The following is a 24,447-nucleotide window of genomic DNA, read 5'->3' as shown; positions in this document are numbered from 1 at the left end:
AAGCACTGGATTCCTGGGTTGATCAGCTTCATGATCAATGCGTGCAAGTGATAAAAGACATTTTTCAAATAATGTCTAAGCTGGAAACCATTGAGCAGAAATTGGATCAGACTTCTAACACTTTCAAAAAGAATCTGGAAAGTGTTGAGAAAAGTCTGGCAATCTGGCGTACCATGCCCCAACAACAGCTCAATATCCTGCAGGATCACGCCATCATTTCTTCCAGGGTCATGTACTTGGAATTCGAGGAACTCATGGAAAACAAAACTCTTGTTCTTAAATCCCTCATCGAAGAGATCAGTGATGCAAGGAGATTCCGGGATGAAGTTTATCAAGGTATTGTCTCACATTGTGAAAGGGCCTCTTGCAATATAGTAAGTTAGGATGGAGAGCTAATTCTAGAAGAAGAGGTTCTTGCGGATTTACAGATGAGGATTCACGGTGAATGGAGGAGTGAACAATTCTCAGCAGTTTCAATTCAAACATTGATGAAACACCAAGCCTTTTTGCATGAGATTCAGTCCATCTTGGATAAAGACAATTCCGTGCTTCTCCGTTGCCACGACACTATTGTGAAGACTATGGTAGTTGCTAAGAACACTCATGAACCGAATCCCGAGGAACTACAAGCGAGCATCCGGAAGTTTCAAGGATTCATGTCTTCACAAAATTCAACTTAAGTGTTTCTCAGCACTTAGTTGAATTTTCTCTCTTTTTGTAATTTCTTAGTTGTAATTTTGTTTTAACAAGATACATGTAAAAGTAGTTTATGTAAAATGCAAGTTACACATTACTTGTACTTTTGTAATTACATGTAAGGTAACTACAAGTTGTGTCCGATTAGGACTGTAGTCTGAATAAGTCTTAGTTAGTTAGAATAACTCTTAGTTAATTAATGAAGTCTCAGTTATTTATTAAAAGAGTCTTGGTGGTTGAGAGAATCTCTCAAATTAGTTGGGATCCTTCCACCTTTTTCTCAAGCCTCCTATCTATAAATACTTGAGAGGTCCATTGTAATTGATATCTTTTTGAAAGCAAGCAAAAACTCTGCCAAATTTACAGCAAGAAGTCTTTGAGCTTATGAATGTGAATTGAAGGTTTTGGAAGAATAATAAAGAAGGATTACTCAAGTTTTGAGTCTTTGAGCTACATGTTTGAGTTTGAATCTTTTTATTTCTTCTATGCAAAGTGTTTCTAAAGGAGCTTAGTCCAATCTGATTTGAAGTCTTTGAGCTGCAAGTAGAGAAGATTAATTAGAATAGGAAACTCTCTTGAAGGAGCAGCAAGTCTTTGAGCTTGCGTCCATTCTTAAAAAAAAATTATTGTTTGATAAGAAATAGCAGCAAGTCTTTGAGCTCGCATTATTTCTTGTCTTCGTGTTAAAAGAATAGATTATTCCAGTCTTTGAGCTGTTATCTTTTATTCGTTGTAAATTTTAGTATAGCAAAGGGTAGATAGGACTTCCAATAGTCAAGTCTTTGAGCTTGATATTGCTGTCCCGTCCCGAAGGAAGTGACGGAAGTCTTTGCGCTTTCAGGAAACTTCATTTCCTTTCTCTCATTTCACTTGAAAGTAATTACTGCTGTTCATATTCAATCGCTATCCTTTTCTGTGAAGAGAAAAGGATATTGTCTTTCTTAAAAAAAGAAGGAAGACTGCTGTCCCATCCTGTTTTTATTTCAGTTTTAGTTAGATAGGGGGAGCCTTCCCTTAATTAGGAGAGTTTTTACTCGTGTGCTGTGGTTGAAATCACAATTTTGTATATTTCCCCTAAGTGTACAAAATTTTCAACCAACAATACCATAGCAGCTACTACCCAAAAGGAAGGCAAGGAGGATACTCACTCAAAATTCTGAGCAGACTTATGGTATGATTTTGCATAGCAGTTCCCATCCAAAAGGAAGGCAAGGAGGATACTTACTCAAAATTCCGAGCAGACTTATGGTATGATTTTGATATTAATACATTAAAGATAATATGCATTATTCTTAATCTAACAATATAATTCTAAAATTGTATGCTTCGTGTTTTCACGTGTATACTTTGTGTATGCTCGGTGTCTTAATGCATTCATATGTATACTTTGTGTTTTCACATTCATAATACTATTTGTAATCCTCTTATGGGAGAGGGCTTGAAGAGTAAGAGATGGGTCACAAGGGGCTCGTAAGTAACCCAAAAGCGGGTACTTACAATTGAGGAGTCAAGTCACTCCTTATGTCTTCCCCCAATCCTACAAGAGGAAATGCATAAAGATTGATAGTATGAAACACATCTTGTGTTGTGGGCCTGAGATGCAACAAAGTGTTGACATTCTCTCCCCGACTTCACAAATCTTGTGTTGTGAGCCTGAGATGCAACAAAGTGTTGGCATTCTCCCCCCAGCTTCACAAATCTTGTGTTGTGGGCCTGAGATGCAACAAAGTGTTGACATTCTCTCCCCGGCTTCACAAATCTTGTGTTGTGAGCCTGAGATGCAACAAAGTGTTGGCATTCTCCCCCCAACTTCACAAATCTTGTGTTGTGGGCCTAAGATGCAACAAAGTGTTGACATTCTCTCCCTAGCTTCACAAATCTTGTGTTGTGGGCCTGAGATGCAACAAAGTGTAGACATTCTCCCCCCAGCTTCACAAATTTTGTGTTGTGGGCCTGGGATGCAACGAAGTGTTGACATTCTCCCCCCAGCTTCACAAGTCTTGTGTTATGGGCTTGAGGTGCAATAGAGTTGACATTCTCCCCCCAGGTTCACAAGATGGCAAATGCTTAGGGAAATGAGGCCTTGATGGGAAAATGGCTCTTAGCAAACCCATCTCGTCTCTTCCTCCCAAAGTTTAACATGCTTATGATGTAGTGGCCTAATCCTTTCAATGGAAGATGCATATATGTATATTTCCATGTATTGTTCAAATGTGATTGCAGATCCAATAATCAAGATTATAATATTGCTTGAGGGAAAGCAAATTCAAGGAGGGGAGATTGTGATGTCCCCATCTAAAACAATTGAAACATGATAATGCTTAATAATACATAATAATACAATTAAAATATAAAATATTTATATATAACGGTAACCAAATAAATGAATAGAATGATAACAAATAAGATTTAATATAAAATTTATATTTTTTAATATTAAATTCATATTTATCAAATATTAATAGTGTTGTCCTTATTTTTGTTTTCAAAAATGATGGACTATTACATAAAAGTTTTTGTAAAAATGAAAATTTTACTCTAGGCATGCTTCGTGAGGCTGAATTTTGCCTTACCCCTGGACTGGACTAATCCTCAGTCCATCCTCAAACCACATTTCAAATTTCATTGCTTTTCGAGTTCGTTTGTTTTGTTTTTCTTTCAATTTCGGGTTTTTTCTCCCTGACTGCATGTGGGAAATTTTCCTTAAGTTGCAAGTTTTATGTTTTCCTTTGTTTTAGTGTTGTAGGGAAATTTTAAGTTAATTACAAGTGCACTTTATGAAAAATAGAACTTGTAACTTACTTTTTACTTCCCCTTGTTGCTTTTTGGCTTTTTAGTCATTGTAGAAACTTTTTGAATATATTACAAGTGAACTTTAAATTATAAAGTTAAAACAAAACTTTTAATTTATTTAAAAAGTTCCACTTAAGTGATTTTAAGTTATGGTAGGGGTTTTTCTCCTCCATTACAAGTTTTATAAAGTCACTTTAAGTTGTAATAGGGATTTTATTTCCCTATTACATGTTTTATTTTTAAGTTATTTTTTGACTTGTAAAAGGAATTTTATTTTCCCTTTACTAGTCTTTTGTTGTGTTGTTTAAAAATTTGTAAAGGGAGTTTTATTTCCCTATTAAAAATATTTTAAACTTATAGTTTTCTCTCACAAACCTGATTTTGCCCTATGCATGAAAAGTAAACATTTTTAAACTTGCAAATGGGTTTTACAAACCTGTTTTCATGTGTTCTTTGCAATTTTAAACTTGTTATTCTTCCTCAAGAACCCGACCAGCTATAGAGGTGGATTTTGTTGAAGATTTCCAATGATTTTTGTGGAGAGATTCAAGGAGGAAGAAGGCATTTAGGTTTCATACCAATTTTCATGCATCTTCAAACTCCTTTCATGCCATTTGGAAGACGTTGCTGGTTTTGTGGCGTTTTGACAGCAAACATGTGTTTTTGAAATACCACAATTTACCTCATTCAAGAGCCACAAATCTTGTCTTTCCTAAATCGTTTTGACTTGTCTTGCCTAAGCGTGGAGGTTGGATGTTTTACTAGACCGATTCTTCATGCTTTTGATAGGCATTTTGCTCCATATGGCATTTTTGGCTAGGGTTTGGAGTTTAGTTTTTTGTCTATTTAAGAGATTCCTTCTCTTCTTTCAAGGATTGCTTCTTGTTCTTGGGAGGTCGTTTTGTTGATCAAGGTATGTTTTCTTCCCTTATTCTTGTTTTCATTTCTTGTTTTTGTTTGTTTTAGTTTCCTTGATCAATTTGTATATATGTTAGTTTTGTTTAGTTTTTGCCTAAAATCGGTTTTGTGAGAGGTTTTCCCCTTTGTTCCAAGTTTGCAAAGCAATTTGTGAATTGCATTGTCTTTCCCCATTTTCCCTCTTTGCTTGCATTCGGGATTTAAAAACCCGATTGCAAGTGAGATGAAAATAGTTGATCCACCCCTTTGGTTGAAAAATCTTAACCATCTTTTGATGCAATTTCAAGTTTCAAAGTTGAAAAATGCTCCTACTTTCAAAATCGGGTATTTAAAACTTGATTACAAGTTGAAAGTTCTTCCCATTTTCATAAAGATGATCTTCCCAAAATCTTTTCATTTTCACTCATATTCATTGCTATCATCTATGCATACCATTCTCGCCATTTCCTACATGTCAAAATCTCATTTTTCACCCACTACTTCATTTTCCTTTTTACAAGTATACTTGCATTTGGGTTTCAAAAGCTTGATTACACATTTGTTCTTCCCTACTTGTATACTTGTAAAACGTTCCCCAAGGTCCGAAATTGGTCAAAAGCCAAGTTCTAAGCATCCCTATTTATTTCCCATCTTCCTCTCACAAAGTTGTGAAGTGCAAGAGATAGGATTTTTCCCATTTGAAGAGGAAATATTTTGGCATTTTTAAGTCTTCATTGCAGCATATCGGATTGTTTTTCAATGTCAGATTTACCATCATCTTCCGTTCTAAAGAAGATGAAATACAAATTTGATAAGTACTAGAATGAGGTCTCCCCTTCACAAGTTTCCTCTCCTATGGATCATATCAAGGATATAGAAATAGGGCATGTTGACATGTCAGATTTCATCAAGAGGGTGGAGGATCCGCATGATAGGGTGGAGGATCCGCATGATAGTAACATGCAGCGATTGTTGGACAACCACATTCACCATGCTTCTTCTTTTCCGGTGGCTGCCCTAGAGCCCAAGTTCGTTCTTGCTTGTGCTCACCATTTTGATAAAGAGACAAGAACTATCAAGAATGATGATGGAGAAGCCATAATCCGTCTTGACGTAGATACTATTGAAAAAGTTTTCAGAATATCGTCAGCACATGTGTATATGGAGATTTCCAAAGATAGTGCAGCTGATTACTATGTCAAGAGGGAAAAGGATTGCAAATGCCACATTAGTAGGCGGATCCATGAGCCACGAGCTGCAAGCCGCTTTCACAAGATGGGCTAAGTTATATTGTTGTGACTTCAAGTGGGAAATTGGAGACATCATTACTCTCCTCAGTAGGATGTTGTGTCTAGAGCATTCTAAGGTTTTTGAACCTTGGATGTATCTGTTTATCATGTTTATAAGGCAATCCCATCACGTCTCATGGGCCAAAATCATCAGTGATGCTTTGTGTGAACAACTTGCGGCAGTCCCTTTCACCATGATGTTCTATATGAACTCATATCTTGTGTATCTAGCAGAATCACTTAGACACTTCCCTGGTCTTTCTACCAAGGGTGATCGCTTGCTTCTACCTGTGTAGGAGTACTATGATTAGCTTCCTTTGAGACCCAGCAAATTGCATTACAGGAGGGTTCAGGATGCATTCTTTGGTTATTTTATGTGTCAATTTGACAAGACACTAAAGAATAGAAGAGTGTCAAACGAAGCATGGGAGAAGGTGAATGAGTATGGTTGTTTGTTTCTTCAGTTCTCGACTTTCACATACATGGGAGTTGGATGTTACAGTGAGCAGTTGTTCATGCTTCCTAGATTCCCAACTCATAAGATTATTCTTATGGAATTGGTAAGACAGATCATGGCTGTTCATGCACATCAATCTGTTAGGCATAAGGTTGGGATGGGGATTTCTACAACTAACCCATTGAAGATTGGTCGGTATTCCCTCATTACATCCACCAAAGCCAAAGCTATGGAGATCGAAATGCAAGAGATAAAACTCAAAAGGTTTAAGTCAAGAGCAGATTTTGAGTACCGAGGTATGAAGGAGAGAATCAAAAAGTCCTTCATACATGTGCATCGAATAGAAGATCTTTGGGTAGATCTTCGTACAAAAAAGGAGGTTCATAAGATGGACTATTGTAGGCTCACACTTGAGAAGATTATTAATTTGAACCTAGTGGACATTCCGCAAGGAATGATTGATGATGGAAATGTGCTTGATCCGGAGTATGTTTCACAAAGAGTTGATGAAGCCCCACTCTCATTAATTCAATGGTCACACAAAGAATGCACATCCATTCTTGAGAGATTTCAGCCTATCCTAGCTACCATCAACACTTGGCTCAAAGGTAATGGTGTTAAACTTATCAAGATCAAAATTGGTAAGTGTTGTGCGAATCGCACACCCATCCCCGTCTTGGACAGGGACCCCCCCCCGGTTTGTGCCTTTCTGTCTTTGTGGAAGAGGAAGGGGATATGAAGGGTCAAGTTGGTGAGTGATGGAGTCTGGAATGTCATCTTGATCTTCAAATGCCCTGAAATTTGGCTAAGTCTGGAATGTCCTGATCCTAAAATTTGGCTAAGTCTGGAATGTCCTGATCTTGAAATTTGACTAAGTCTGGAAAACTGAGGAATCCTCCAAAAACTAGAATTTGCAATATAACTCCTGTAGGTCCGAAACCACTCTCAAACATCCTGAAAGTATATATGGAATATCACTTATACTTAAATGTTATATTCCATAAAATGATCCTTCGACGAGATCTTGACAAACTCGCCCAAGTGCCCAAGCTCGCACTTCTTGAGGAAAACATTTAAAATCGCTAAAATGCCCAATTTCGGACCCTGGGGCAAAAAGTTGAAAATGTGAAATGTTGCAAAAAGTGGGTTTAGGTCCGAATTTCACTTAAAATGCCCAATTTCGGACCCTGGGGCAAAAACTGGAAAATGTGGAAAAGTTGCAAAAAGCCCCCAGAGGTCCGAATTTCACTTAAGTCCTCCAATTTCGGACCCTGGGGCCAAAATTTGAAAATGTGAAAAAGTTGCCAAAAGTGCATGAAGGTCTGAAAATTGCTTAAGTTGCCAAAAGTGCCTTAAGGTCCGGAAATTCACTTAAGTTGCCAAAAGTGCCTTAAGGTCCGAATTTCACTTAAAACACCAATTTTGGACCCTAGGGCCGTAATTCAACGTTTTTTAAAATTTGCAAAAAGGTGGTTTAGGTCCGAAAATGCCTCCAGTTCGCCAAAAGTTCAAAAACTCCGAAATTTACCTTGAGTTTGCAAAATTGGGCAAAAGGTCCGAAATTCTTGGAATTTGCACGAAGTGTTTAAAGGTTCGAAATTTCGGATAAAAGGTTAAAAATCGCGAAAACTCTGAAATTTATAAAAACGCCTTGAAACTCTGAATTTGTAGAAGTGTTTAATGGTCCGAAATTTCTCCGATTTTCCAAAAGAGGGCTTAGGGTCCGAAGTTTTTAAGTTGCAAAACCATCTACAAGGTTCGAAAATTACCTTTCAGTTTGCAAAAACTCCCCAAGGTCCAAAAATTGGATAAATTCGCCAAAAACGTTAAGTCTCCAAAATTCGCCATAGAGCCCAAAGTCGCAACGCATAAGGCAAGCATGGGGATTCGAGATTGGTAAAATTCCCATTCCCCCGAAGAACACAGCGCAGAAAGTGTAATAGACAACAAAGCGTGAAAAAACGCAGAGTTCGTAATTTGGAAGATGGAGACGTAAAGTTTAAAGTCTGCAAAAGTGCCCCCCCATTCTCCGAAAATCGCCAGAAAAGCATGAGTGTTAGGATTTTAAAATTTGTAGAAGCTCTTCAAACCTCTAGAATCGCACTATAAAAAGTTTTCAAAACGCCATAAACCCATTCAAAACGCCCAAGACTCCAAAGGTAAAATCACGCAGAAGTAAATCGCCCAAACACCATCAAGACCAAGGATCAGATTTCACATTCAGGAGAAGCATTTTCAAGATACATCTCACAAAGAGCTCCTCAAGCCAAGACGTCGTAACTAAATTTAATATTTGTTAAATTAATTAATTAATTTTTCAAATTAATTTAATGAAGTGAAATTGGTTGATCGCAGGACGTCATCGAAGAACCGGGAGAAGGCCTCAAGCGCAAATCAAGGAAGGATCACAATTCAAGGCCAGGCGCTAAAGACTGGAAAAAGAAAAAGATGTGGGAACGTGCTGCAGGAGCGCGAGAGCAACCAAACATTGGGAACCGTGCTGCTGAACAAAGATAAAGTCCACCACCGGGACCAAAGACCAAAGAACACTCTAAATGCTGCAAAGTTTATGCCTTCTCGAGAAAAAGCACACAGCTGGATTTAAGTCCAGAAATTGAGTTTTAAAATTGAAACTGCTTTATTGTAAACTGCCTATGGGTCCCGCGCAAGCTATTTTTGTGGACAACTATTCCCAACCACCAAGAAGATTGGATAGACCTGAATTAAAGCCAAATAGTGGCAGGTAGTTGAGATAGTTGCTGGTTGGATAACTGAGAATTAATTCGGCATGGGTTAAAGCTGCCAGCTTCCGGAAGGCAGATCAGGACCCTTGGATGCAATCCATCCTAGGCTTCGATTCAAAATTGTAATATCTATAAAAGGCAGAGGCCTTTCTTTTGTAAAGAGTTAGATAGTTAGATGGTTAGAGATTGTTAGACTCGGTTGAGAGTTAGATTTTAGAGTTAGAATAGGTTAGATTTTAAGCAGTAGCATAGAGATGTTGCAGAAATTGTTGTAATAGGCAGCTGAAATCAATATATAGACAATGAATTGGTGTTTATTGTCTTGTTTTCATCCTGTTTGCATGGTTTCTCTCAGCATTTTAGATACATCTTTATATTTTGGGTGTGCAGGTATTTGATAGATTCAGGCTCATACCATTGAGGATATACTGATTGTGTATCCTTTTGTATGGTTAACCTGAGCCTTGAATTGTGCTTAGTTCAATTGCAGGTGTCCGTTTGAGCTATCCCAGAATTGGGTGCTTAGCCGTGCGTCTCCAGTCTGAAAATCTTCCAAGTCCCTTTGAAGATTGCACCGTTCTTGCAAGGTTGTGAGCTATTCTGGCCAAGCAGGAATTGGTTATGTTGAATCCGTCTACCCGCATACCCGTGTTGTTAGTTTTAGATCTCCTAACCCCTTCCTTTTGCTCTTTATTGCGTAATTCGAGAATCACAGCAGACCAATTTGTTGCAAATCGTAAGTCCCCTTGTGTTTCCAGCAAAAACACATCAAACCACTGAGTAGTCCCGCAGTCAAGACCTGACAATCAAAACTTTGAGGTCGTCCCCTTTGATCAAACCAAAAATAGCATTAGGGACTTCCTTATCTCAAGAGAGGATAGGATACTCAGCTAGTTATTCTATTATGCGTTGGCCGTATGGAGTTTGCAACAATGCGATTTCAGACATGTCAACAGTAAGGAAGATGACTCTACAGGACCCCTTGGTCGCAAGTCCGAGATTCAGATAGATAACAAGGAAGGTGCATCGTCTTCAAGCACTAGAATTAAGTTGCGGGTGAATCGGGCAATGGTACTTCCTTCAGAGGAAGAGACAGTTTGTGGGAAGGAAAAATTCTAGCTTCTTATTCATGTGATTGATCCTGAAAATCTAGAAGAAGAACAACATTTAGATGATGCTCCTAAGTCACCAATTTTGGAGTCACCTCATGAGGTCCCTTCCTCAATCCCCATGGAGCTACCTTTATCTCCTCCTAACACAGATGTGGATGCTTCTTCCATTATTCATGATGTTCCTATAGTAGTGGATGAGTCTCCTCAGAATTGCATTCCCATTTCAGCAATTGAGCCACCTCTTGATTATCAACAAGAGAGTTTGTTGGAAATCTTCGAGGATACTCTTGCATGTATTCATTTGTCAGAGATTGATACCTCTACTTACGGCTTTGAGGAGTTTATGAGACAATCCTCATGGCCTTTGGTTACCGAGCAAGCCATGGTTGCCATCTAGACAGATACTTCCCCTAGGATGACCACGGTTGTTCAAACAGAAACTGCTTCTCCTCTGCTTTCGGCTGCTATTGAAGGAGAGCTAATGGCTTTACCTCCATGGCTCAGTTCTTTCACTCCCAAGAGAAAGAAGAAGGAAATTTCTCCTGATGTCTTTGATTATCAGTAGCTTAAGCAATCATGGCCCAAGGTTGCTAAAAGAGCCAAGACAATCTCAAGGGTAATTATTGACAACAACAAGATGAAGGTGGCTGAAATTGTTGAACCTCTTGTAGACAAGCCACATGAGGAGATGCAAGATACTCATTACAAGGTCACAAGGGTAGAGTTGGGTAAGCACTTAGCAAACACATGAAGTAGTCAAACATGATGCCCAATAGTTCGTAGCTTCACTAGTACAACGATATGATGAGCTTCTAGCCAAGAAGGACAAGCTAGAAGAGGAGAATAGGTAACTTGTTGCAGTTGTTCAAAAGATCACCAAATCCGTTAGTGAAGGGAGCAATCCTTCAAGTTCTTCCGGTCCACAAGAATTAATTCAAGGAGTTGAGAGAGCAGCTCAAAAGGTACAGGCATTGGAATCTTGGGTAGATCAACTTCATGATTTGTGTGCACAGGTCTTGAAGGAGGTTTTTCAAATGATGGTCAAATTGAAGACCATTGAGGAACAATTGAACCAGGTTTCTGATACTTTCAAACAGAACTTGGGAAAGGTGGAAATAGCTTGACAACCTGGCTCAAGATTCCTTAGCAAAAGTTCAGGTTATTCCTTCGAGAGTTGTATATTTAGAATACCAGGAGCTCTTGGAGAACAAAGCCCTTGTTCTCAAGTCACTTGTTGAAGACATTGATGATGCCATGAGACTGCGAGTGGAAGTATTTCAGGATATTGTTTCTCATTGTGAGAAAGATTCTTGTAATATGATGGATCATAATGGAGAATCATTATCAGAAGAAAGGGTTCTCTTAGATCTACAGTTGAAGATTCATCATGAGTGGAAGAGTGAACCATATTCAGCTGCATCTATTCAAGCTTTGGTTACATACCAAGTCTTCTTACAAGAAATCCAGTCTTCCTTTGAGAAGAATAATGCCACAATCCTTCGTTGCAGCGATGTTATTGTCAAAACCATGATCGTGGCAAAGAATACCCATGAACCGAATCCTAATGAGCTGCAAATGATCATCCATAAGTTTGAAGGATTCATGTCTACACATGCTATAACCTAAGTGTTTTTCAACACTTGGTTGCATTTTCAGAATCGTAATCTCTTAGTTGTAGTTTATCTTTCGACATGTTTACTTGTAAAAACATTTTGTAAATTGCAAGTCAAGTCATTACTTGCAGTTTTGTAATTACAAGTAGACGAGTTACAAGTCAATTTAGAATAGGACTTGTAACTTTAAATAAGTGATAGTTAGTTATTGGATAAGTTTTGGTGGTTGAGAGAATTTCTCAAGTTAGTTAGGATCCTCCCACCTTTTTCTCAAGACTCCTCTCCTATAAATACTTGAGGAGGTCTATTGTAATCCTTATCTTTTGGAAAGCAAGTAAAAACTCTGCCAAATTTGCAGCAAAGAAGTCTTTGAGCTTTATGTGTAAAGTGAAGAAGTGAAAAGAATAGAAGAAGATTACTCAAGTGTTGAGTCTTTGTGCTATATTCTTGAGTTTGTGTTCCATATTATCTTTCTTGCAAGTGTTTTTTAGAGAGCTTAATCAAATTTGATTTGTAGTCTTTGTGCTGCAAGTATTGGAGGTTAATATAAATTAGAGTAAATATTCTCTTGGAAAGAGTTGTAAGTCTTTGTGCTCACACTTATTCTTGAGATAGAGATTAGAAATAGATTTTACAATAAGAAATAGTTGTGAGTCTTTGATCTCATACTAATTCTTATTGTTTTGTGTAGAAGGGAATAAGATATTTCATACTTTGTGCTACTATAATTTGTTCTTGATATCATTAGCATAGAAAAGGGTAGATAGGACTTCACATATTCAAGACTTTGAGCTTGATAATTGATGTTTCGTCCCGAAGGAAGTGACAAAAGTCTTTGATCTTTCAGGAAACTTCATTTCTTTTCTCTCATTTCATTTCAAAAGTTGTTACTGCTGTTTTACGTTAAATTGCTATCACTTTTCTGTGGAGAGAAAAGGATATTGGCTTTCTTAAAAAAAAATAAAGACTGTTGTTCCATCCTATTTTAGTTTTAGTATTAGATATAGATATAGATAGGGGGACTCTTCCCTTAATTATGAGAGTTTTACTCACACACTGTGGTTGAAACCACAATTTTGAATATTTCCCCGAGTATACAAAATTTTCAACCAACAAATAATATAAGTAATATAAATAAATAATAATAAAATAAATATCCAGTGAGAGCATACGAGTAAAGATAACTATGATACATGGAGGATATGCTAAATCGATGTCAAACAGCCTAAATATTGATGATACTCAGAATAGTGATTAGTAAAATGATCATTATGCAATATACTTCTAGATTCATTATCGATCATCAGCAAGACAAGGAGATAGAAAGGATTCGGGAAATATCTAGACCAGGTTGATGTTAATACAATACAGATAAATACGTAAACATTATTCAAAGTATCGTGGAAAACCATCCTTTCCGTTGATAGGCACATAGACCTCTGCTACGGCGATAAGGGACTAATATGCAGCGCCGCTGAGGATACAACTCTTTATGGTTATAAGAAAACACACATCTATTGATTATTATATCAATTATAAATGGATTTTGCAATCAAACCCAACACTAAGGGATAATTATGAAAGAACGACGTAAACCAATTATCTTGTTATCAACATAATCGATTAACCGAAGAAGGGATGCAATTAAGTTAGATCTTTGTTAGGAAGAGGAATGGTTGGAAGAGATATGTCTTTTCTGTATCCAAAGGTCGCAAACCTTTCACCAAGCAAGATATAACTAGGCAAATCGTAGACATCAGATAGGGATATGGAGAATATGTATCACCTCTTACCTTCTTATCCACCGGCAAATAGTTGGATTATAGTCCACTCCTAATCAGCTTTACTGGTGTAGGCACGGACAACATATAACAGTGACGGCATCCAAGGAATCACTCAGTTCAGATTGTAGAGTAGATACAACACCCATTAAAGTGCAAGTGCTCATTGATAAGTAGTCACAGAACTAGTAACTTCTAAGAGAATACTCTTCCGCTGCATAATATCTTTGATAAATCAGATATCATAGCATTGTCTGCAGGCTTCTATTATAAATCAGAGGTAGCATTATCGATCCATCCCTGCTGGTGATAGAGTTCATATTTTCAGTATATAAATCCGTTGCATCTCAGACACTACAATGGCCATAAAAATATTGTATGCTTCATAATCATATACCAGCCCATACAATCTTCAGATAATTTTCATTGTGCAACTATTCTCCATTGAAGATCACATCTATAATCATTCATTTACCATTACTCACTCAATTCTTATTCATTTGACATAACAAGGAAGATAGATTTGAGCGATATTCCCTGCATACCCTCTTAGCCAATAAATGGGACATCACACCCTTGGAACTATTTCTGGTGGTTTTCAGTGTTTGCAAAGGAACTCAAATCAAGAAAACCATTGATATTCCTCTTGCTGGAAAAATGAAGCACTGTTCTTTTCAATTTTATCAACAACAAAGTTAATACATTGAGACATTGTAGGAAGATGTCCAAACTCAAAATGAATGCCTTAGTTTTTGACTATAATTTCAGTCTCCTCCTTTGTACAGCTATAGCAATAGAGTAGCTTCTCATAATTGAGAACAGAAAAGGGCGCTTGGAAGCGATGCACCAGAACACTCAAGCCTCTAAATGCTCTCTTCTCTATAACTTTGAGTTGGTGGTAAAATGAAACTCACTCTCTTTAGAAGTATTGGCAGTCATCACAAACTTTTTAACAGCCATGCTAGAGGACTGAATATTTAACCACTGATCTATCTTTATCAAGGATTTTGGTAGACTTTTCCATTGATGGGAATTATGTAGAATCTTGACATAGCTATGTTTTTCTTTCTGCTCTTTGTTATAAGTTTATTTATCATTCAAAAAACTGATATAGCTGCTTCTCTTGTGAAGCCTGATGTTTCTAAAATTGTGTTTTGGTCCTTCTCCTTTTTTCTGTTATAAGACAAAAGCTTTCTTGTATTACCTTCTACTCAATAATAAAATTATCTCGTTATTTAAAAAAATTTAAGTAGAATAAAATATTCATTACAACCATTTTATGTTTTGGGGAGTTTTTGCAATTCTGAAAAATTGTGTTCTTTCTTCTGTTAACAGAACCTGAACCATAAGAATATTGTCAAGTATCAAGGCTCCTTCAAGGCTAACACATACTTGTACATTATTCTTGAGTAAGTTGATCTCTTTCTTAATCACTTTTAGCTGTTTCATCTCATGTTGTCTGGTTTTGCAATATTGTTTTTGACCATTCTACACTATTCTAAAGATAATGCCCAACCAGATCTTGGATTCACTCACTTGCGTGCTCATTGTATACACTAACTCATAGATAAATGTGAGCCGTATAGGAGTCATGAGGCCTTACTACACAGGCCATTGTAGTACTCCTTTGATTACTTTTTTTAATAGATCTAAAGAGAAGTCACTCCTAGCATAATTTAGACATATTTGTAGTTTTTGATGTAATGTTCATGCTAATTAACATATTCAATTTACAACATTCCATTTTCCTTTTCAGGTTTCAGACATGTTGCTTACGCCTACATTTAATTTGATACAACAGAGAATTATTTGAGCTAAAAAGTACTATTCAGAACTTATTTATTGTTTGTACTAAATTCCTTCTTTTAAATAAAAGGCTTTGTCAGAAGCTCACATTATTGATTGCCTATGATAATTGCCTATTCTACAGGCAGTTGTTGGCATGTTGCTTGTTATCCAAAAACTCATCAATTATTGGAATGTTTTTGACTTTAAAATAGTCTTGTTTTCTTTCTTGAAATCCACATGCAATTACATAGCATTCCTGTTCCTTTTTACCTAAGTTACCGGGTTCTTCTGTTTTAGCTTGGGTCTTGGTATGGGTACAGTTTGGGTTCTCCCTGGGTGCCTGGGTTCTTTGTGGGTTCTTCTGTGAAGGACCTACAGAGAACCCAAGCACTGAGGAAGTACCAAGGGCCATACCAAGCATAGTTTCATAAATTAAAACCTCAGTTTCACTCTCACAACTTTGTGACAGCATTTTTTATCAGAATATGCCAGCAAGCAAGCAATTAAATATCATTTCAGTTGCATTTGTGAGCTATACCTATGAACATGGGGTTTGTAAACTTTATATCAGCATTACTAAGATTGATTTCAGTTGATTCACATTATGCATATGTAGCAGATGTTTGCTTATGTTTTGTGAAATCCCTTTCCTTGTGTTGTTAATGATTTGGCATTTTGACAAATGTTTGAAAAATGAAATCGAACCAGCTTTTGCATTTGACACAGCTAGTGGTAGTGGCAATCCAATTGATTGTGGTGCAAATAAATTTGAACCAAATGTTGATATTGACCTTGATGCTTTTGATGAAGAAAAACATGAATATTAAAATTGATTACAATTTGAATTTTCATTATGCAATGACATCTTGAGACTTAAGTATTTTCATTTTTGTAAATTGTGAATGAGACATCAAAATATTATATTTTTTGATATTTACTGGCAATTATGGATTCATGAGTATCAATCTTGTTATAGTTATACATTGATATAGTTTATATTTATAATTTTGATGTTTGTGTTAAGTTCTTTCAAAATTCTGTGATCAAAATAGAAGAGATGGAGATATGATCTGAAAGTTGTATTTTATCTGCTATAGTGTGTTTTAAAGATGCACCACACTTATCAATTTCGGGGTGTGCATCCTCCTCATTGTAAGCATGCTATATAAGTGGATGAGGGGTTACGTAGTGGAGAGATCTATCTTCCCACGTGGGAAGACACATCTCTTCCCTACGTACCTCTCACCGCAGTTTATAAATTAGTCACCGTTTACTTACCCGATCGGAAGGAGTGCGACTTGTTTGAGAATCGCTTTATCACTCGATACCATGAATGGTGTAACCATTGGTCAAACGCGATAAGTTAACTTTGGTTTTATTTATCATTAGTTAACGTTAACATATTAGTATATGTAATCAAATTCATAGTTTTAAAACTCGTGGACTCGCCACGGACTCGCGAGTCCATGGGAGCCACGAGTCGACTCGCCAAGGACTCGTGAGGCGAGTCCATTTGAAAGACTCGCGAGTCTTTTGCAAGGACTCGTGCGAGTCTTTTGCAAGGACTCGTGCGAGTCTTTTGCATGGACTCACGAGTCTTTCAAATGGACTCGCGCGACCCAGAAAAAAAGTCATGCAAGCTTTAAAATCGAGTTTTTAAAATTTTTTTTTGCCTTCATTTGGCATAATTGAGGGAGTGAAAAATAACACCCGACGCCTTTATAAAATAATAAAAGTATTTTTGGCCTCGCAGGGCGATGCCCCTTGACCCCAACTTGGGGGCGCTGCCCCCAAACCCTCGTCGAAAAATATAGGGGGAAATTGCGCCGATAGAAGTAGGGAAAATTTAACCTTTGAGTCTGATTAGGCTCCATATAACAGCATAATTAGCATTGAAGAAATCATGGTATTATACATTTTAGAGTTGAAAGTTTGAAACTATGAGTATGTGACATGTGTAATGTTTCAATTATGGCTCTTATGCTCTCTAAATGCATTAATTTCTTTATGTTTTTTTGTAAAACTATGGTTTTTCTTTTTGCCGAGTCCTTACCGAGTCTTTCACGAGTCTTTCAGGAGTCCGAGTCCGAGTCCAAATTTTTGGTTTGCCGAGTCCGAGGCAAGTCCGAGATTTTCAATTATGATCAAATTAATATATATATATATATATCGGAAGCATGAAATAGTACGACCGACGTTACAAAATTAACACTCCCTCTTAACTAGGGAGGACACATTTCATGTTAGAGAAAACATCACAATTCATCCATTGATTGTGACGAGAGGAGATATCACACCATAGTGATATTCAGAGATATGGTTCAACAATGAATATCAAGTCTCATGATACTCACCATAACTCATAGTTATCAAGTAAGGTATGTGCACTGGCATCAAGTCACATGATGCCTACCATACTGATAATGATTTCATGGCATGTCCATGAATATTATGTTCATAATATTCACCATGAAGATCTCTATCATAATTATGGTTCATTTAATGATATCAACCAACAAATATCTACCATAATGTCTCAGAGATATATATACTATCATGACATGTCCATTGATATCAAGTCACACGATATCCATCAAGATAGTTAAATTGATAATTGTAAAACCGTCACCTTACAATATCAATTTGAAACAAGTGTTCATTATTGAAAAGTCGTCACCCTTCAATAATGTTCACAAAGGGTCCATGCAGTCATGGAGTCACACACATGACAAATAAAAGAGTTTACACACTAAACATCTTTAAATATATTAGTATATCGGAATAAATGAGACTCTTATCTCAAAATTAAATAACATTTTCAACGATACCAAGTTTATCTCTAAAGTGTTCAATCTTGATCCTGGAGAGAGGCTTGGTAAGAATGTTTGCAATCTGATCACCTGTACTAATATAATTCAGTCAGATGACATTCCTTTCCACCATATCGCGAACATAGTGATAAGGAATCTCAATGTGTTTAGACCTGTCATGAAATACTGGATTCATTAAAAGCTTGATGCAACTCTGATTGTCACAGTAGATGACAGTAGGATTTAAGGGGTGACTAAACAGTGCTACAAGCAATTTCCGGAGTCATACAACTTCTCTTGCTCCCATGGAGGCTGCAATGTATTCAACTTCTGTAGAACTCTGAGCAACTCAAGACTGTTTTCCACATATCGATGAGATCATTCCTGATCCTAAATTGAAGCAACATCCTTATGTGCTTTTCCTATCAACTATGCTTCCAGCCCAATCAGAATCAGTGAATCCAAGTAGGTCAACTTCGACATGTTTATATTTCAAACCAAAACCAATAGTTCCTCGAAGATATCTCAGAATATGCTTTGCAGCAACAAGATGTATTTCCCTGGGTTCACACATGAACTGACTTAGTGCATTTACAACATAACATATATCAGGTCTTGTGTTTACCAAATACATCAGAGATCCAATAATCTGTCTATAGAGTGTAGGATCTGCAAACTCAGATTCTGCAGCTGTTTCCTTTAGCTTGTGCAGATTTGTCTCCATAGGTGTGGTCATGGATCTACAATCCAACATTCTAAATCTCTTGAGTATATCAATGGTGTATTTTCCTTGATTAAGGATTATACCATCTGCCTGTTGCCAAACTTCCAATCCAAGGAAGTAGTGAAGGATTCCTAAATCTTTCATATCAAACTTAGAGGCTAATTCTTTCTTACATCGAGAAATACAATTATCCTCTCCTGTGATTAGTAGATCATCAACATAAAGACTAAGAATTAATAATTCACCATTGATTACCTTGTAGTAGAGATTTGGATCTACTTCATTCTTGAAAAACCCTAATTCCAAGAGATAGTGATCAACTCTTTCATACCATGCTCTAGGGGCCTGTTTCAGTCCATAAGGAGCTTTCTTTAATCTGTAGACATGTGATTCAGCCTCATGAATCATAAAACCTTCAGGTTGCTCCAAATAAACTTCTTCTTCAATCTTACCATTCAGAAAAAGCAGTCTTGACATCCATTTGATGGACTTTCCATCCTTTAGATGCTACAATAGCCAAAACTGCTCGGACAGAAGTGTATCTGGCAACAGGAGCAAATGTCTCTTCATAGTCAATACCTTCTTTTTGTGAGAAACCTCTGGCAACAAACCTTGCTTTGTGCTTCTCAATGCTGCCATCTGCTGCATGTTTGATTTTGAAGAGCCATTTAGAAGATACCACAGATTTGCTTTTAGGCCTAGGCACAATATCCCAGACATCATTTTTCAGAATTGACTAATACTCTTCTGACATAGCATCTTTCCAAACTTGATGCTTGAGCACATCTCCAACACAGGAAGGTTCTGCATCAATGATCTCACTCATCAAGGCAGTATAACTGGAAAATAGGTTAGGTCTCTTACTTTCTCTGAAGGTCCCCTTTGGAGCAGCATAATTTTCAGCTTCTTGAAGCATCTTTTTAGCCCAAAGTGGTCTCTTTGTAGTTTCGGGATAATTTTCTTCTAAAGGTAAGCCTTGAATTTCATGCTCAGCATCTTCAAGGGTCTCCCTCTGAATCTCAGTGGTGGAATCCTCATCCAAGCTTGTAGGAGGATCTTGGTGTTCTAATTCATTAGAGCTTTTGGACCTCTTGAATGCTATGTCTTCCTCAAAGATGACATCTCTGCTTAGTTCAATTTGTCTTTGACTAGGTATGTATATTCTGTAGGCTTTAGAGGTTTCACTGCACCCAAAAAATACTCCTTTCTTTCCAGAAGGTTCTAACTTTGACCTCTTTTCTTTGGGGACATGAATATAGACTGGACACCCAAAGATCCGGAAATGACTTATGTTAGGTTTGTTGCCAGTAAAGGCTTCTTCAGGGGTTTTATTGTCAAGAAGAGAATGAGGACATCTATTTTGAATGTACATAGCTGTCCTAGATGCTTCAACCCAAAATGAGGTTTCTATATTTTGGTCAAACAACATAGGCCTAGCAGCTTCTACTATAGTCCTATTCTTTCTTTCAGCTACCCCATTTTGTTGTGGGATATAAGGTACAGTTAACTCCCTCTTAATCCCAACATTTATACAATAATCTATAAACATATCATAAGTGTATTCCCCCCCATTGTCTGTTCTTAAGGTTATGATTTTCTTAGCTGTCATATTTTCTGCAAGAGCTTTGAATTCCTTAAATTTAGAAAGGATTTCTTCAGACTCTTTGTACCTCAGAAAATATATCCAGGTCTTCCTAGAATAATCATCTACAAATATTACATAATATAAAAATCCCCCTAATGAGGGTACAGACATGGGTCCACATAAATCAGAATGAACTAATTCTAATACATTTTTGGATTTACTGTTGCTAGAGTTAAAAGACCCTTTAGTATTCTTTCCCAAGGCACACCCTTTGCAGGCTCCTTCAGATTTTTGACTTAGCTTGGGTAAGCTGATCACCATCTCTCTATCTTAGGTGGGGCATGGAAATGAAGGTGCCCTAATCTTCTGTGCCAAAGTTCATTCGAATCTGGAGTCTCATGAATCAAGGCTAGAGGTGGAGTGGTGCAAAGTCTGTAGGGGCTCCCTTGTCTTACTCCAATGGTGTGGGCTTTCTTGATGGTGGAGTTCTTTGGCCAAGCAAGTACCTTTCCTTCCATAAAGGTTAATCTGTAACCCTTATCTTCAAGTGCAGAAACTGAGACAAGGTTTCTCTTTATACCAGGTACAAATAGAACTCTAGTCAGCTGTAGGGATATGCCTAACTTTAGGTTGCTATTGTAGGTTCCTATTCCCATAATTGGATAATTTGAGTCATCACCAATTGTCACTTCTTCATTTGAACTTTCCACAAGTGTATCTAGGTGCTCACGAAATCCAGTGATGTGTCGAGATGCTCCTTTGTCAATCACCCATGTGTTGAAACTGGAGGTGACTTGACTAGAGAGGGTTGAGTAGAAGACAAGCTTCTCAGAGTTACTCCCTTTCTTAATTTCTGCCATTGAAGCTTGTTGTTTGATCCTGTCTGGACACTTCATTGCATAGTGCCCATATTGGTCACATCTGAAATATTGTACTTCAGAAATGTCTCTCTTCTTCTTTGAAGACCTCTTCCCATTTGAGTTGTTGTCCCTCTTTCTCTTAAAGTTCTTCTTCTTTCCTTTCTTGTGGGAATTAGAGTTTAGAACTTGAATGTCTTCATTACCATTGTTTTGTTTTATTCCTCTTGTGACAAGCCGAGATTCCTCTTGAATGCAATCGGTTTTCAATCTATTAAACTTAGGAAATTTAGAACAAGCACTGATTCCTTGAATGAATGATTCCCATGAGTTAGGAAGTCCATTTAGGGCCATCATAGCAAGTTCTTTGTTGTCTACTAGATGTCCAATAGTGGATAGTTGATCCCTAAGCTCAGTGATCCTCAAGAAATAGGATGTAACTGTTTCTCCTTTATTCATCTTTATATGGTGTAGTTGATTCTTTAGGGTGAGAACCTTGCTAGTGTTGTTGATTTCATAAATGTCAGCTAGTGCTCTGAATATCTGAAAGGCCGTCTCATAGTTAGAAATGACTGGTACAATGTGGTCTCTTACTGAATCCACAATTATTTTAAGGGCCTTCTCACTGACCTTGCTCCACTGAATTTTCTCTATATCATCAGAGGGTTCAGGAATTTCACTTTTGAGATGGGAGTCCATTTTATTTTCTTTCAAAACAAGCATGATCCTAAATTTCCAAGATACAAAATTTGATGCTCCATCTAATCTATCTTCAAACCTAACTTTGGTTGCCATTAGGATTATGGGAATGTGATCTTAGCAAGAGCCTGGTGAAAGTTTATGAGATCGTTACAGAATTTTAATATGATCTTCCTTAACTTCGCTCTGATACCATTTTAAGTTCTTTCAAAATTCTGTGATCAAAATAGAAGAGATGGAGATATGATCCGAAAGTTGTATTTTATCTGCTATAGCGTGTTTTAAAGATGCACCACACTTATCAATTTCGGTGTGTGCATCCTCCTCATTGCAAGCACGCTATATAAGTGGATGAGGGGTTACGTAGTGAAGAGATATGGGAAGATATATCTCTTCCCTATGTACCTCTCACAACAGTATATAAACTAGTCACTGTTTACTTACCCGATCGGAAAGAGTGCGACTTGTTTGAGAATCGCTTTACCACCCGATACCATGAACGGTGTAACCATTGGTCAAACATGATAAGCTAACTTTGGTTTTATTTATCATTAGTTAACATTAATATATTAGTATATGTAATCAAATATATATATATATATCAGAAGCATGAAATAGTACAACCGACGTTACAAAATTAATAGTTTGAACACAGACACACACACATATAAACATGCATACATACATGTATGTGTGTGTGTGTGTGTGTGTGTGTGTATATACATGTATACATATATATGTATATATATGTACATGTATATGCCGAGTCAGAGAATATGGCGATTCTCATGGATGAGGTTCGAATTTAATTGAATTTCAAACTTTAATAAAAAAATCGTTCAAATTCGTCCATAAATTTGGCAACTGTTGGATCGCGGGTGTCTGCAACTACTTGGTTGCGGGTGTCTGCAACTGTTGGGTTGCCGTCGGATTTTCTCCAACGAGGGTCAATATGTGACAAAATATTCAGCGACGAAAGTTTAAGTATGTGCGACAGTAAATGTCTCCTTAAACTTTAAGTTGAGGGAATCCTTAAAGTTTCGTCGGATTTTTTGAAGGCAAATCTAAGCATGTGCAACAGTAAATGTCTCGTATATTGTCGTAGCTGAATATTCAGCGACGAAAGTTTGTTATTATCCATTGTTGGGGATTTCATATTTGCGCTTCGTAAAATTATTGTTGAAGGTTCGGAAATATTATTCAGCACAGGGATTAATTAAGGAAGTTTGTTATCATATATATATTTGTCTCGTATACATATAGTTAAGGATGCTTGAGGCGTGGATTAATTAAGTTTGTTATTAAATATGTGTTGTCACATAAATGTCTCATATACATATATTTAAAAATAAACAAAAATTATATAAGGTGAATTTTATTTGAATTTTCCTGAGTCGAATTTCATCCGAATTTCATGGCTTTCGAATTTGAATTCAAATTCGAACCTTGTGACTTAGTGTATATGTATATATATATGTACATGTATATATACATGTATGTGTCAATATATATATACATGTATGCATGTCTATATATGTATAGATATATGTGTGTGTGTATATATGTATATACACACCTACATGTATGTGTGTCTATATATATGTATATATATATACATATATGTATAGATAGATGTATATATATGCATATATATATATATACATATATAGATATATGTATATATATGTACATGTATATGTCATATATACATGTACATATATATATGCATGTATCTACATGTATATATATGTACATGCATAAATATACATAGATATACATGTATGTACATACATGTATATATATATATACATACATACATATATATATATACATACATGTATGTATGTATATGTGTGTGTGTGTGTGTGTGTGGACATACTCGTACCCGTACCCAAGGAAAAGTTTTTTTTGCTATACCCACGAATCCGCACTTGATTCCGTATCTGTACCTGTACCCGCATCCAAACTGGTAACCAAACAAACTGCTAATCACCTACTATGTGCATGAGAAATGAAAGAAGACAACCTAAAAGAAGATGATTAGTTGTTGTGGTTACAATTGTTCTCATGCACTAAGGATATGAGATGTGTTAGACTAAGTGCATGTGATCATAGCATGCATTATCTTTAGCTGTTGGGGAATATTACCATTGGATATCTATGACAACTTCGACTGCATTGCAACAAAAAAATGATGCATTTAAGCCCCTTGCACAAAATCCAAGTAGCATAAGTCATACTCCTACTTTACTTTACATAGCTAGATTTCCATTAATGCAAAACATGGAAATGTTAGGGAGACAACCTTGTGAGAAACTACCAGTATATAAATGATCACGGAAAAAAGAAAAATAATGTACACAAGTTCACCCATTCTAGTTCTAGTGAAAAATGAATTTGTTTGTTAGTTTTACTAATCTTTTTTATTCTTCGCCCAAATGAATTTCATGATATGGATACATTTGATGTCCAAAATATGCATGCTTAATAAATAACTACCACATATATAAACTTTGCTAGATAAACACAAAGTAACACTTACCACGGTTTATAAAGATACTAGATAACACCATCACCTTATAATGATATGCATACACGCTTT

At 36.7% G+C, this 24,447-nt stretch overlaps 1 protein-coding gene across 4 annotated transcripts in view; it reads left to right on the top strand.

Annotated features, from left to right (window-relative positions):
• LOC131039328 (MAP3K epsilon protein kinase 1) overlaps positions 1–24,447 on the top strand; it is a 354,450-nt gene that overhangs the window by 67,106 nt on the left and 262,897 nt on the right. For 3 of the 4 annotated variants that reach the window (XM_057972039.2, XM_057972037.2, XM_057972038.2), the window contains one exon: positions 14,718–14,791. In XM_057972039.2, coding sequence (XP_057828022.2) covers positions 14,718–14,791 — 74 coding nt within the window. Of the gene's footprint in view, positions 1–14,717; positions 14,792–15,138; positions 15,204–24,447 lie in introns of all 4 variants that reach the window. The other variant, XM_057972040.2, reaches the window with a different exon arrangement.

The sequence above is a fragment of the Cryptomeria japonica genome, chromosome 9, assembly GCF_030272615.1.
Source record: "Cryptomeria japonica chromosome 9, Sugi_1.0, whole genome shotgun sequence".
Classification (NCBI taxonomy): domain Eukaryota; kingdom Viridiplantae; phylum Streptophyta; class Pinopsida; order Cupressales; family Cupressaceae; genus Cryptomeria; species Cryptomeria japonica.
This window is presented reverse-complemented; position numbering and strand designations above follow the sequence as displayed.